At 43.8% G+C, this 13199-nt stretch overlaps 1 protein-coding gene across 2 annotated transcripts in view; it reads right to left on the bottom strand.

The window, feature by feature from the left end:
- Kcnk2 (potassium two pore domain channel subfamily K member 2) overlaps positions 1–13199 on the bottom strand; it is a 125907-nt gene that overhangs the window by 46389 nt on the left and 66319 nt on the right. For both annotated transcript variants that reach the window (XM_038349637.1, XM_038349638.1), the window contains 2 exons: positions 6561–6721; positions 3230–3416 (listed from right to left, as the gene is read on the bottom strand). In XM_038349637.1, the coding sequence (XP_038205565.1) occupies positions 3230–3416; positions 6561–6721 (348 nt within the window). The remainder of the gene's footprint in view (positions 1–3229; positions 3417–6560; positions 6722–13199) is intronic.

Raw genomic sequence — 13199 nt, 5'->3', positions numbered from 1 at the left:
CTCCTCTCTTCTCCCTCCTTTTTGTCTTTTCTAAAATCTCATGTGTGTGAGTGTTTGTCTACATGTCTATCACATGAGTGCAGTGCCCAAAGAGGCCAGGAGAGGATGATGGATCCAGTGGAACTAGAGTTGCAAACTGGTGTGAGCCATCCTGCATGTCTTTAACCACTGAGCCATCTCTCCAGCCACCATTAGTCATTTTAGTCAAAGATGGAATTCTATCTTTTAAAGAACTCCTTTACAAAGAAAAATGAGACAAAAGTAACGCCTTTGGCGAGGGGTTCAATATAGCAAGATACTAGTGGCAGGAAAAGCTGCTTTCCCCATTATCAATTGCACAGTGCATCATTCCTTTTAAAATACCTATTTGTGTCTGTGTGAGTTTCTGTGCACTCCTATACAAGAGCCCAGGGTGGCCAGAAGAGGGCATCGGGTCCTCTGAAGCCGGAGTTGGAGGCAGTTGTGAGAAACTGTGAGTGCTGGGAACACAACTCAGGCTCTCTGCAAGAGTAGAAAGGACTCAACTGCTGAGCCATCATCCAGGTCAAGAAGAATCATTCTCGTCACCCTGCCCTTCTATGACATGGGACCAAGACTCTGGAGTCAGAGACCCACTGGGACTGGACCCATGGGATGTTCTTCCGTGGGCAGGGGACAATAGCCTCAGGGAGACTTACAGGATCTCTTCAGCTTAAGAGTATTGACCTCTTGAGGTGAATTTAAAGGAAGTTTTTTTTAAAAAAACAAACAAATAAACAAACAACAACCAAAAAGCAAAACAAAACATGTCTTCCAAAACCACAAAGTAAAATATTTGGGTTTTTACCTGCTTCAAGCCAATCTAGGTGGTAGCCACGGAAACTATTATTTTAAGATTCCACCTACATTTTTCTTCACTTATAAATTTTGTATTTTTTAAAGTGTCTTAGGCCATGAAGGAAACAAGCCGGTTTGACACAGTCTGAGGTTGTTTAAAATATCTCGTGGCCTGTTGGGCTGTTGGCCTAAAGTGTAAAGACCTGTGGCCCTAATGCCTACCCGTACAGACCACAGCATTCACAAGACTGTGTAATTATATTTATGTAACCAGGGAAGGTGACTGCATTGCAAGTGTATTTTTGTTTTCATCATGCTATCTCAGTTTCCCCTGTAGAAACACATCTCTCAGCTCTGTTTCTGCTGACCACATACAACTTCTAGGGAGGCAGGAAAGCAAACATCTTCAGACAGGACCCTGTCTGCTAATGTGGAACTACAAAGGTCTGAGACTCCTCACACCATTCTGACAACTGTTGAACTAAAAGGGACCCCTTAGCCCTCTGACCCTCCCTCCAAGCTCCTCCATCTGGTAAAGGGAAGATTACCTGATGCTTTTGAGCAAAGGGACAGCCTTACCTATAAGAATCACATACTTCTTCAAAGACATCACGCGATCCTCACAAGGAGGCTTGGCAACTTCAACCTTAATGCCAGCACACACTAATGACCTCCAGCCTTTTAGGTATTTTACTGAACACAGCAATACAGTCTCTCTTCTGGAAGTATATAAATTAGACACTGAGGTCAGACCAGAAAGATGGCTCAGATGGCAAAGGTGCCTGCCCCACAAGCCTGGCAATCTGCATTCAATCACCAGCTCCATGGAAAGCCAACTCTCACAAGTTGTCCTCCGACCTCCATTCGGTGTATTTGCACACAGACATCACACACACATACATGTGTATGCATGCACACGCATGCACACACACACACACACACACACACACACACAGGATAAATAAAAACCATGTAAGAATTTTTTTAAAAAAAATCAAAATCATTCTGATGAGCTTATTCTGAGAATTTAATAACATGTCACTATTTTATGGCATCATAGTATACCTGTTATATTTTCTACCCTACCAAACTGGAATTATAAATTAGCTGATGGTTTGAAATGAAGGATCTCATTTAAATGATCCCCGAAGGGTCATCCACACATTTATTTTTACTATAAGCATTTAAGTTTGGTGCTAGAAGATCATTCAGTCAGGGAAGAGCATGAGAATGTGAGTTAGATCCTCAGCATCCATGCAAAAAGAATATCTAAGCATGACAGCATGACTCTATAATCTCAGAGCTGGCAAAACAGACAGAGGAGGATGCAGGGCCTTGCTGTTCTGGCTGAATCCAGGAACACCAGGCTCAGTGCGCAATTCTGTCTCAAACAATATAGTAGAAAGCGATCAAGGAAGACACTCTGGCCTGCACATGTACACATACACATGTACCCCCCCCCCACATGATCATATCCACATAAACACAAAGATGAGTTGGAACCACACAGCTGAAGAGCATAAGGTCTGAACTGATTCAGTAAGACAGAGAAACAAGAAGGGAATAAAGAGCAGACACTGCACATAGAAAAGGATAAATCAGGTGATATGAACGACATAGATATCATGTGACCCACTTCAGCCGGGGTTGCAACTACTGCCCTGCACTGAGAATTAAACCTTCCGGTGTCAGAGGCAAAAGAGGATCTTTGGTGGCCAAGAATAAAATCACTATCTGAAGCTAACAAAGTTTTACAAATGAAGGCGAAAGAAAGGAAAAAAGAATGAAGAAGAGTTGAACTTTCTTACACCAAAAAAGGGGATAGATATTTGGTGAATAGAAATGCAAAACTCTATACAACCAGACGTTTCTACTTATTTCACAAAATAAAACATAAATGAGTTCAGCTTAATATTCTGTCCCCCTCCAGTGTAAAGGACTCACTATTCATGGCGGCCACTGTTAGGGGTTGGATCATGTCCTTCCCAAAGACATGTTGAGGTCCCAACCCCCATGTATCACAGAATGTGATTGTGTTTGGAAACATGGTCCTTGCAGTTGTCCTTAGCAAAGATGAGCTTGCAGGAGAGGAGGGTGGGTCTTGAATTGGCACATAGAAACACAAGCAAGGGGACTGTCACAAACTGGCAAGGTTGAGGTAGGAATGAGTCTACTGAGAACCAAGGATCACGGGAAGCCTGGCAGCTCCTTCCAAGGACTAACAACAGGTAAGGAGTTGTACTCGGAGTCTCAGAGGGACGCAGGCACTCCCTGTTTAAAGCCACCTTGCCGTGAGATTTGGCATGGCCCACCCTGTCTCACATAGCCTTTTTCAACCAGATTTCAACCAGAGCCTTCACTGATAGACTTGGGCTTGGAGAGCAGCCACGGCACAGGAAATCCAAATCCTTACCTGCTACGTAGTCACCGAATCCAATGGTCGTCAGGGTGATAACCACAAAATAGATAGCATCCAGGGCGCTCCAGCCTTCTATGTGCTTGAATATGACCGCAGGGAGGGCCACGAAGAGGACACAGCCGAAGAGGATGAAGATGATGGTGGAAATGATGCGGATCTTCGTCTGGCTAACGTTCCATTTCTGGAAAGACAGAGACGTGGGGTAGACAGCGGTTACTGACATGCCCGCAAGACCAAGCACCGTCACATGAGTGAGAAACTCCTTCCTGCCCTTCTGTCCTTCCTATTCAGCGGTCTTTACTCATTAGAATCGAGAATAATTTAAACAGTTAAGAACAACCAGTGTCAATAAATACTTGGCACTTTCATAGCTTTGCCAAGGGTAACATATTTTTTTTCAAAATGATAGCACATTTGCTCATTGGCTGGGAGAGGGTGGCGCTGGATAGGAGTGAATGGTTACTCTCCTGAACCGTTTAGTGAAAGCTGTCTACGCTGTGGGCACACAGCTGACTGTGGGTCCGGTGAATTGAGGAAGATGATGTGACAACTGAGAAACCGGGGCGAGGACTACACATTCACAGCTGGGAACTGGGGACATGGAAGGTGGCATTCTTTGGTTGACTAGGCTATGACACTAAGGAAGTCTGCCTTTGAGTCCCAGCTGAGCCAGCTGCCTGTGGGACTACAAAGCCATCAGATCTGCAAGCCCAGGGGCGACTTCACAGCCCTGACCACGCCTGTCACCACGGGACCTGTTTCTTTGTTGTTGTTGTTCTGTTTTTTTTTTTTTTTACCTGCTTCTTCAGTAAGAACTCCCTATAATATAAAGTATGAAAGGGGGTCTATCTCCAGCTCTCTGAGATTAGTCATCTTGGTATTTTTTAAAACTAAATGTCCCTGTGGTGTTATCTAGACTTGCCTGGACCTCCCAACTCAGCCTCCAGAGCGCTGGGATTGCGGGTGTGTTCTCCAGTAAGCCACGCTGGCATTTACAGTGATGCATCTTTATTTACTGGCTGACTCCGTCTTATGCACCGCAGTATCCCCGTGAGAACAACTGAGGGGGGTGAGGAGATGGCTCAGAAGATAACAGTGCTTGTCACCAAGACTTGAGTTCAAGCCCAGGACCCGCATGATAGAAGAAGAGCCAACTCCTACAAATTGTCCTCTGGCCTCCACATGAGCAACACAGGCACAGACAAATAAATTTAAGTGTAATTTAATTTTTAAAAATGAAAACCATTTAATAATAGAGTGAGATCTTTATGGAGATAAACATGTACAAAATCACAGAATGGAAATGGCCACAGGGCGCTCTTTTATCTACTGTCTTCATCTGAGAGACTTGAGTAAATTCCTATCTTGAAAGTTGTTTCAAAGTGTTTGACATCAACCATCATAACAGCGGGAATGGCACCACCGTGAAGGCGTGAAGGTTTGCAAACAGCCAGCAGGCCCATGGTTGGCAAACACTGTGGAGGATGGCGTGGGCAGTCCCATTTGTACTGAATGTAGGAATGAGCTATTCATTACTACCAAGTAGGTGCAATGGGTCTGCCTTCCTCATGAGTGTGAATGACTAGAGTCCAATATGCGCAAGGGGAGGGAAAGCCCTGTTTGGGAAGAGCATTATCTCATTCACTCCAGCGGTAAGAATGACCAGAGCTGACTCCGATCTCTAGCAGTTTAAATCTCTAGCGTTAAAGTTAAAATGGCGAGTCAATAGTTTCATTTCAATAGAGGAACCATGAGAAGTGTTTCATTGGAGCTTCTATGGAATGACAAAAATCTAATGGAATTGATAAATGTGATGCTTTGCAGGACAGCTGAGAGGAGATTCTTAATGCCATGTGAAAATGCAACCAATTCATCCTTCCATGACTTTCTTCCTGGGTACAAACTTACAATCACAGATTCAATAATAGCATCCCCCCACACACTTTGGTTTTTCTTTTAGAGCCCCGCCTGTCCTGGAAGCTGATCTGTAGGCCAGGATGGCCTTGAGGGCCTCTGCCTCCCCAGAGCTGGGATTAAAGGCATGCACCACCACCACCACTACCTCCCCCACTGTTGGCTTCAATAATAGCATCCTAATTTTACCCGCATACCTCCTAAATATAACATGATCACAAACACCCTCATGTTTACTCTCTTGGCTTCTTCTGAACTGCTGCATTTTGTAGGAAGTTTTGTTTGACTGAATTCTACCATCAAGGTATTTTGTGTTTACTATTTATTATTATGACCTGCCTCAACGGACCACATAACATATCAATGCCAACAGTAACCAAGACAGATGCCAAAGCAATTTTTCAAAATAAAAGTATTGCCATTTACTAGCTTCCAGAGTTAAGTTTTAACATTTACGGCTTAGAACAATGTTAAGCCATTGTTGAAGTTGCTCAAATAAGGAAATGAAGATGTGGTGCTGAAGACGGGTCTCAGCAGTTAGGAGCACTTGTTGCTCTGGCAGAGGACCTGTATTCAGTTTCCAGCATCCACACAGGGGCTCACAACCATCTGTAACTAGTTCCAGGAGCTTTCATACCCTTTCCTGACCTCCATGGACAACAAGATCTGTGAACCATGTACACAGATCTGGATGTGGGCAAAACATTCACACACATAAATAAAACAGAAGTTTGAAGGAAAATTAACTACTTTAAAAAACATAGGTGGGACCTGGGAAGATAGTACAATTATGTAAAATGTTGGCCTTACAAACATGAAAATGTTCCACCCACAGAGTCCACAAAACAAAGCCAGGTGTGGTGGCACATGCTTGTAACCCCAGTCCTGGAGAGGCAGAGACAGACAAGTCCTGAGGACCTCCGAGACCAATCAGCCAGTGAGAATCTGGGTCATTTAAAGACCTTGTATAAAAAGAAAATTGAATGGACCTTGAGGTGACACCCAAGATCACCCTTTGACTTCTACACACACACATACACACACACACACACACACACACACATACACACACACACACAGAGAGAGAGAGAGAGAGAGAGAGAGAGAGAGAGAGAGAGAGAGAGAGAGAGAGAGAGAGAGAGAGAGAGAGAAAGAGAATATAATTAGGATACCATACAACTCCAAGTGGAACCCAGGAAGGATATAGATCTATTTTCCTGTACATAATTTTTAGTTTTTCTCAGTCAAGTATGCAAATAAATGAAATCCAATGAGGGGCAGGCTGAGAGGAGAGTGGCTAAGAAATTGTTATGTAAATGGCAACTGGATTTCTACCTCATCAAAGGAGCTAGAAAAGGTAATGTCTTAAAAAAACAGCAAATAGATGTAGTAAGAGGATTGTGGTACCCACAATAAATGTGTCTTCCACTTTGGCAATTCCTTTTCCAAATATGGTCCCAAGCTGATCGCCAACCCCAGCCAACAGAAAGCCGAAGAGGGGAATTCCCAGCAAGGCATAAATGATACAGAATATTTTTCCACCTTCAGTTCGTGGGGAGATGTTTCCAAATCCTGAAAAACAAAGAAGGAAAAATCCGGTTATTCACAAATGAGTCATAGCTTAAAGCGCCCACCCCAAGTTTAAAGAGAAACCACCAGCTCTTCATGGCAAAGCACGGGTTGTTTGTTTCTACTGGAGAAATCTCCCTTCATTACAACTGTAGAATTAAAAGCTATTATAAGCAATTATTCCAAAAATACAACATACAGCTAATGTTTTGATGAAATTTTGATCAGATGATGAAAAATGAGATGTTAATGCACCAAGTTGAGTCAATATTTTCATCTACTTCTCTCTCCCAAGCACTAATAATACTACTGACTTACAAACTTTCATTACCATTTGTAAAACATTCGGAAAGATGCACTGAGAATATCCAAACCTGTTTAAATTATCTAAAGAATAAAGCTGTGTTACAACTTATGTCTTTTTACTCAATTACATTCCAAAAATAGATAAATGCGAAATAATTGAAGTTCTGAAGAACTTTAAGATTCAAAGATGTATGTTCTGGACGTGACTGAGGCAGCTGCATTCCACTGACTTCATAGCCCTGAAGTCAGCACCTCTACCTGTGCGGGGTGAGACCCCCCACCCCCCACAGTCCCAGCAGCACTGGGAACAGACAGTCCTTTCTCTCTCCTCCATGACAAATTAACCTAGAGTTTCTGTTCAAAGTTTCTCTTACTCAAAAATATAAATAGATGATATATTGGGATTTGTTCTCCTGTTGCTGCTGGTCTCTACCTGTTTTATGATGGTAGTTTGGTTTTTTTTTAATGTTTTTTTTCTTAATCTATTCCATTCTGTGGAACCACTAACAGGAGCTTCTACAGAAGGTTCCCCCACCTTTGCATCAGGAGAAAGCTGTGAGCACAAGCTTTCCGAGAGTTCTGCACAGTAGACTCCACAGCAGGTGCTGGGAACCGAGAAGCAATGGGGCAGCCATCAGATGCTGTGAACCCCATAGAAGAACTCAGAATAGTCTGTCCACACCTGACAGCCCCTCATAGAACATGGGACCATGAGCAGATGACTCCTCGGCTGCTACTGGGTAGGTTGTTACTGCACACTTCCTCAAGGTGTACAAAATAACTAGGGTAGTGTGTGAAGGTGTAAGGAAAGCCCACTGGACGGTGTTGCTCAATATTCCTCAGGCAATGTCAAAACTACCACAGCTATTTCTAGTCATGGTACCGATAGAAGCAAAGATAACAAAATCAAAGTATTCTGTCTATCAGTGTCTAAAATCATAATCAAACAAATTCTGTTACCATCACCTGAGGGTCTTCACCATGTAATGGAATTCTCTGACCACCCATGGGTGCCATTCTTCACAAAGGTCATTAGACAAAGAGCTCACATAGCAAAAGGCAACTTCTCACATAGAATGGTTGGAAGGACTGGGGTGCTTATGATGGAGCAAAGGAGACCAACAGAACAGGCAGGCACACTAGCGAATTTCAGCGGTGATCACAACCCAGAAAATGAACTGGACCTATGTGGGTGATTCAAGGCAAAGAACCAAGTTGCACGTGGAAGTCACACAAAGGTACATGTAACCATGGAAGAAGAGCTGGCTATTAGAGGTGGAGCTGAGCCAATGGCATGCTGTGTTCAGCAGCTGACATGAGGCCAATGTTCTCTACTCTCGCTCTTTGGGAACCAGCCACTGAGCATCGGCTATCTGCCAGACTCCGTGACAAGTACCAAGAGTGGACCTGTAAAGCAAGCTGGTCTGATTTCTCAGAGCCAATAAGTCAGGGAGCAGGAAGGGCTTGGCTCTGATGTACACGGATGTGGAGGTGTCACAGGGTCCAGAGAATGCTGTTGGGGCACATGGGCTTAGAAGAATGAAGAAAGCCACACACTAAAGTCCCACAGTGGGGGCCAGAAACTAAGTAGGATTTACTTAGGGTTTAGAAAGAAGAGTGTTCATGACAAGGTTGAAGACCCAAAGATAGAGCATATCACAGGAAATGACAGGAAAAAAAAAAAAAAAAAACCCTGTCATCCCTGAGAAAATGGGGGAAAAAAAAAAGGTTGAATGCTGAGGAATGTGTGTGAGTTTCTGGTAGATAAAGGAAGAAGGTAAACAGTGGCCACATTACAAAAGCTCTTATCCGGGTAAAGAGGTTTGGGCTGAAGGAACTGTTGTAAGGCTTTCCACTGTCTGCAGTGACAGGATCCACTTTAGTACCATCAGTGTCATGTCAGCTCCCCAAACAAGGGTGTTCACAAGGAGAGAAGGGGAAAAGTGAAGCTTAGGCTCTGGCATGGATAGCTGGTGATCATGGAGATGCTTCTTAGAGACAGTCAAACCGAAAAGGCCCTAATCAGGCCTTGGGATACCACAAGTAGGGCCAAGGAAGGTAAATGCTTTCTTGGTGAATGTCCATCAAGATCTGTGTGCTGAAGACTTGGTTGTCAGTGTGGTGCTATTAGGGATTGGTGAACACTGAAAAGGTGGGGAGGGGGTCTTAATTTTTCCTGTTTCTGTGATAAAATCAACTGATGGGAGAGTCTATTTCAGCTCACAATTCAAAGGTAGCCCTCATGGCCGGGAAGTCAAGGCAGCTGGAACTTGAAGCAGCTGGTGATATCATATCCATAATCAAGAAGAAAAGAGCAATGGATGCACCCTGCTTCTCAGCTCCCTTTCTCCATTTATAGAGTCCCAGATCCCATTCAGGGAACAAGCCTATCATAGTGGGTGGGCCTTCCTACCTCCATTAATGTGACCAAGATACTCTCCCACAGGCACACCTAGAGGCACATCTCTAGGGGTTCTAGAGTCTTCCAAGTTGACAGTTAACCATCACAGTGGAGCCTGCTGAGAGACACTTACATCATTGGGACTTTGCCATTAGAGACTGAGCTAGTCAACCCCTTCCTGCTTCTCCCTTGGATCACAGTGTGACAGCGTTTGCTCTACCCCTGTCTTCCCACCAGTTTCTTCTTTCACCCACGCCAGAGGCCATCTTGAACTGCGACCTCCAGAACCATAGCCCCAACAAAGCATTTCTCTTTAAAGTCTGTTCTCTCAGGTCTTTGGTTAGCGTGGCCCAAATGTGACAACAAAAACGATGATGCTGTGGACCCGGCCGATTTTCAGTCTCTAGTGTCGTAACCAAAGAGGACACCGCATGGAGCATTCATAAGCCAGAAACTCGGGAGATGGAGACAAAAGCCTGAGCTGGTATAGATTATAAGGTAGATTAAATAATCTGCAAAAAAAATGTATAGACTCTAAAGAAGAGAAATCAAGGATGAAACTTCATAGAAGAGCAACAATTAAGATATAAAAGGGGACATTCGGAATTTGGTTGTGACAGGATAGACCAGTTACAGGATAAGCCATTATCAAAGGAGAGAGTAACAAACATCACCAAATCTCTCTGAAGGACTAAATGAGATGACCACCGAGGAGTGCCAAGGATTAGCAAGAATTTGACATCAGAAAGAGACATCAGAAAGGGTATTTCGATGGCAGATTGCCATGAGAAGTCAATGCAGCCTACTCTGTAGCCTATTTTATCCCCTTCTTTCCTTCTGGGCTTCCTTTTCATCCTCTCCTCCCTTCCCATTCCTTTCCTGTCCCTCTTTTCTTTCTACTTCCTTTGATTTGCAAATAATTTTAGAGTCATGGGAAAGTCAGGAATGCCACACAGAATTCCTTGAAACGTTTACCATACCTGCCAACCATTTCTCGCATTGCCTTCCTATCTCTCTCTCTCTCTCTCTCTCTCTCTCTCTCTCTCTCTCTCTCTCTCTCCCCCTCTCTCTCTCTCCCTCCCTCTCTCTCTCTCTCTCTCTTGCCCTCCTCTCTCTCTCTTCTCTCTCTCTCTTTCTCTCTCTCCTTAAATACATTCTTTCTTCATCATCATGTAGTTAAACTACTGACACTGGTTTTGTTTGTTTGGATTTTTGTTGTTGTTTGAAAAGAGATACCAAGTTGGCTTCAAACTAGACAGCCTTGCACGGCTTGACCTGTTCCTTCTGCCTCATCTCTATGTACTGTTTACAGGACACTGGATCAAACCCAGGGCTTTAAATATGCTAAGCAAGTACTCTACCAACTGAGCTATGTTGCATGAGTTCTAATTGGTCTTAATAATAAAAACCCAGAGCCAGATATTGAGGTAAATACTGAAAGATCAGAGAGACAAAGGAACAAGCCACAGACAATTCTTATCTTGTTAACTCCTCAGTCAAAAAAAGGGCTGAGCTGCTGTCTTCTCCTGCCTTACATTCTCTCTCCGCCCAGCCATATTACTTCCTGTCTGTCTGTACAGACCTTCAGAGCTCTATGGTTAGCTAGTGGCTAGCTCTGCCCTCTGATCTCCAGGCAAGCTTTATTTGTTAGAGCACAAACAAAACATCACCACAAAGTGACATCCCTAGCTCGCTTATCCCTGTATTCTTTGTTCTTTGCTTTCATAAAAAAAAAAAAAAAAGATAACTTCTAAATAACTACAGTACAATTTTCAAGCTTGGGTAAATTAGCATAGATGGAATTATTACTAAATTTGCAATCTACACTAAAATTTCATCAGTTGTCCTATTAGCAGTCTTTGCCACAGTTTCCCCCGAGGCTAGGGTCAACTCAAGAGCACACGCTACATTTGCTTGGCATGTCTGGTCAGTGTCCTGGATTATCTTCTGCCTTTCCACCTACGATGAGGAGTTCATATTCAAAGTGTCCCATTTTGAAAATCAAGGTTTTCAGTATGGCTTAGACTTGGCTAACAAGACTGACAAGGAGGACAGACAATCCAGCCTCAAAATGATCATAGAACAGAGGGCTTCAGATGAGCCAAGCTCTTGAAGGTGGTGGCAGAGGACCTTGGAAGGGTGGGGCGCATGGCTTCTGTGGCACACTGCAAGGCTTGGGATGAGAACTGTTAAGTCTTTAGGGATTTTCCAAGTCTGCTGAATTCACCTTAACAGCCTGAAATGATCTCTAGTGGGAATATTTTATTGCAGAAGACGGCAAACGCTGTGACTTTCATCTTGTTTCCTTTCTCTGGCAGGTACTATTTACATCTGTCAACCTGATACAATCATCTGAAAAGGGAGTCTTCATGGGGAATGTTTTGTTTGTGCTTCTTCTTTTTTAAGATCGGGCTGACATGTGGGTATCTCTGTGGGGATTTGTCTTCATATGGTGAAATGGGGTGGAAGGCCCAGCCCAGCCCACTGTGAGCAGCGCCATTCCCTGGGCTCACATCCAGGACCATATAAGAGTAGAGAGGGTGAGCTGACAATAGGCAGGCAGACATTCACATCTCTCTGCTCCAGTCTCCTTGATGTGTTATGACAGTTTCAAGACCCTCCAATGACTGACCGGAACTTGGAACTGTGAGACAAAATAAATCTTTTCTCCCCAAAATTACTTTTATAAGGGCATTTTATCACAGCAACAGAAATGAAACCAGGACACCATTCCAGCACCGCATAAGACACAGTGACATTCAACAGACTTGGGGATCTTCTGATGCAGAGAGTGGTATGGAAGCCAAGCTACCTGTCAGTCACCTTGGAGTTGATCACAACCATTCTTTTCTCTATGCTGCATTCAGGAGCAGGGCCTTCTTAGAAAGGTAAGTGCACCTTACCTGGATTGTCTAGTATCAGGCCCATGTGTGCTACTCTTGCTGAGCAGTCCCAAAGGTTTGGGCCATTTTTCTTATGAGAAATTACTTGTACTAAAAATAAATAGCCCCCCACATTCCAGCACTGCAGGACTGTAATCACATAACTGTCTGCAGCATCGATCCATCCTCTATCATCTGACTTCCTATTTAATAAAAGTATAGACTCAATTATCACAGAGAGAAGGAGATAGATTGATGGGGGAATAGAAGGAGAAGGGAATGAGTTGAGAAAGAGGGGGAAGACACAGACAGCTTCCAACCCTTACTAGAGGACCATTGACTCAATTGGGACATAACTGAACATCAGTTGATGGGTTGAGATGCACAATCTCACATGTTAGAGAGTAAAGACCTACGATGGCCAGTGTTAACTGCCAACTTGGCTCTAGGCTCGTCTGGTACAAGGGCCTCTGGGCATGCTTGTGGGGGATTATCTTATGTTAGTTGACGTGGGAAGTGGCATCTTAATTGTGGGTGGAACCATTTCTTGAGCATAGGATCCTGGGTCGTATAAAATAGGAAAAGGGACATGACTGAGAGCCTGGTCCCCTCATCCCCTTGCTTTCTGATGGTGTGTGTGTGTGTGTGTGTGTGTGTGTGTGTGTGTGTGTGTAATATAACCAGCTGCTCCAAGCTCCTGATGGCTTGACTCTGCCACCAGGATGGACTGTGCCTTGAACTGTGAACCCCAACAAACCTTCCTCCCTTAAGATGCTCTTGTCAGGGTTTTATTATGGCAGTAGGTAAAGAAACTGAGACATGAAGTTAGAAACACAAAGAAGAATAGAAGGAAAAGAAAGGGATGTTGATGTCCCTTTGTTTCAAGGAAGGG

Source organism: Arvicola amphibius, chromosome 12 (genome assembly GCF_903992535.2).
Source record: "Arvicola amphibius chromosome 12, mArvAmp1.2, whole genome shotgun sequence".
Lineage (NCBI taxonomy): Eukaryota > Metazoa > Chordata > Mammalia > Rodentia > Cricetidae > Arvicola > Arvicola amphibius.
Note: the sequence above shows the minus strand (reverse complement) of the source record. Positions and strands in the feature narration are given on the sequence as shown.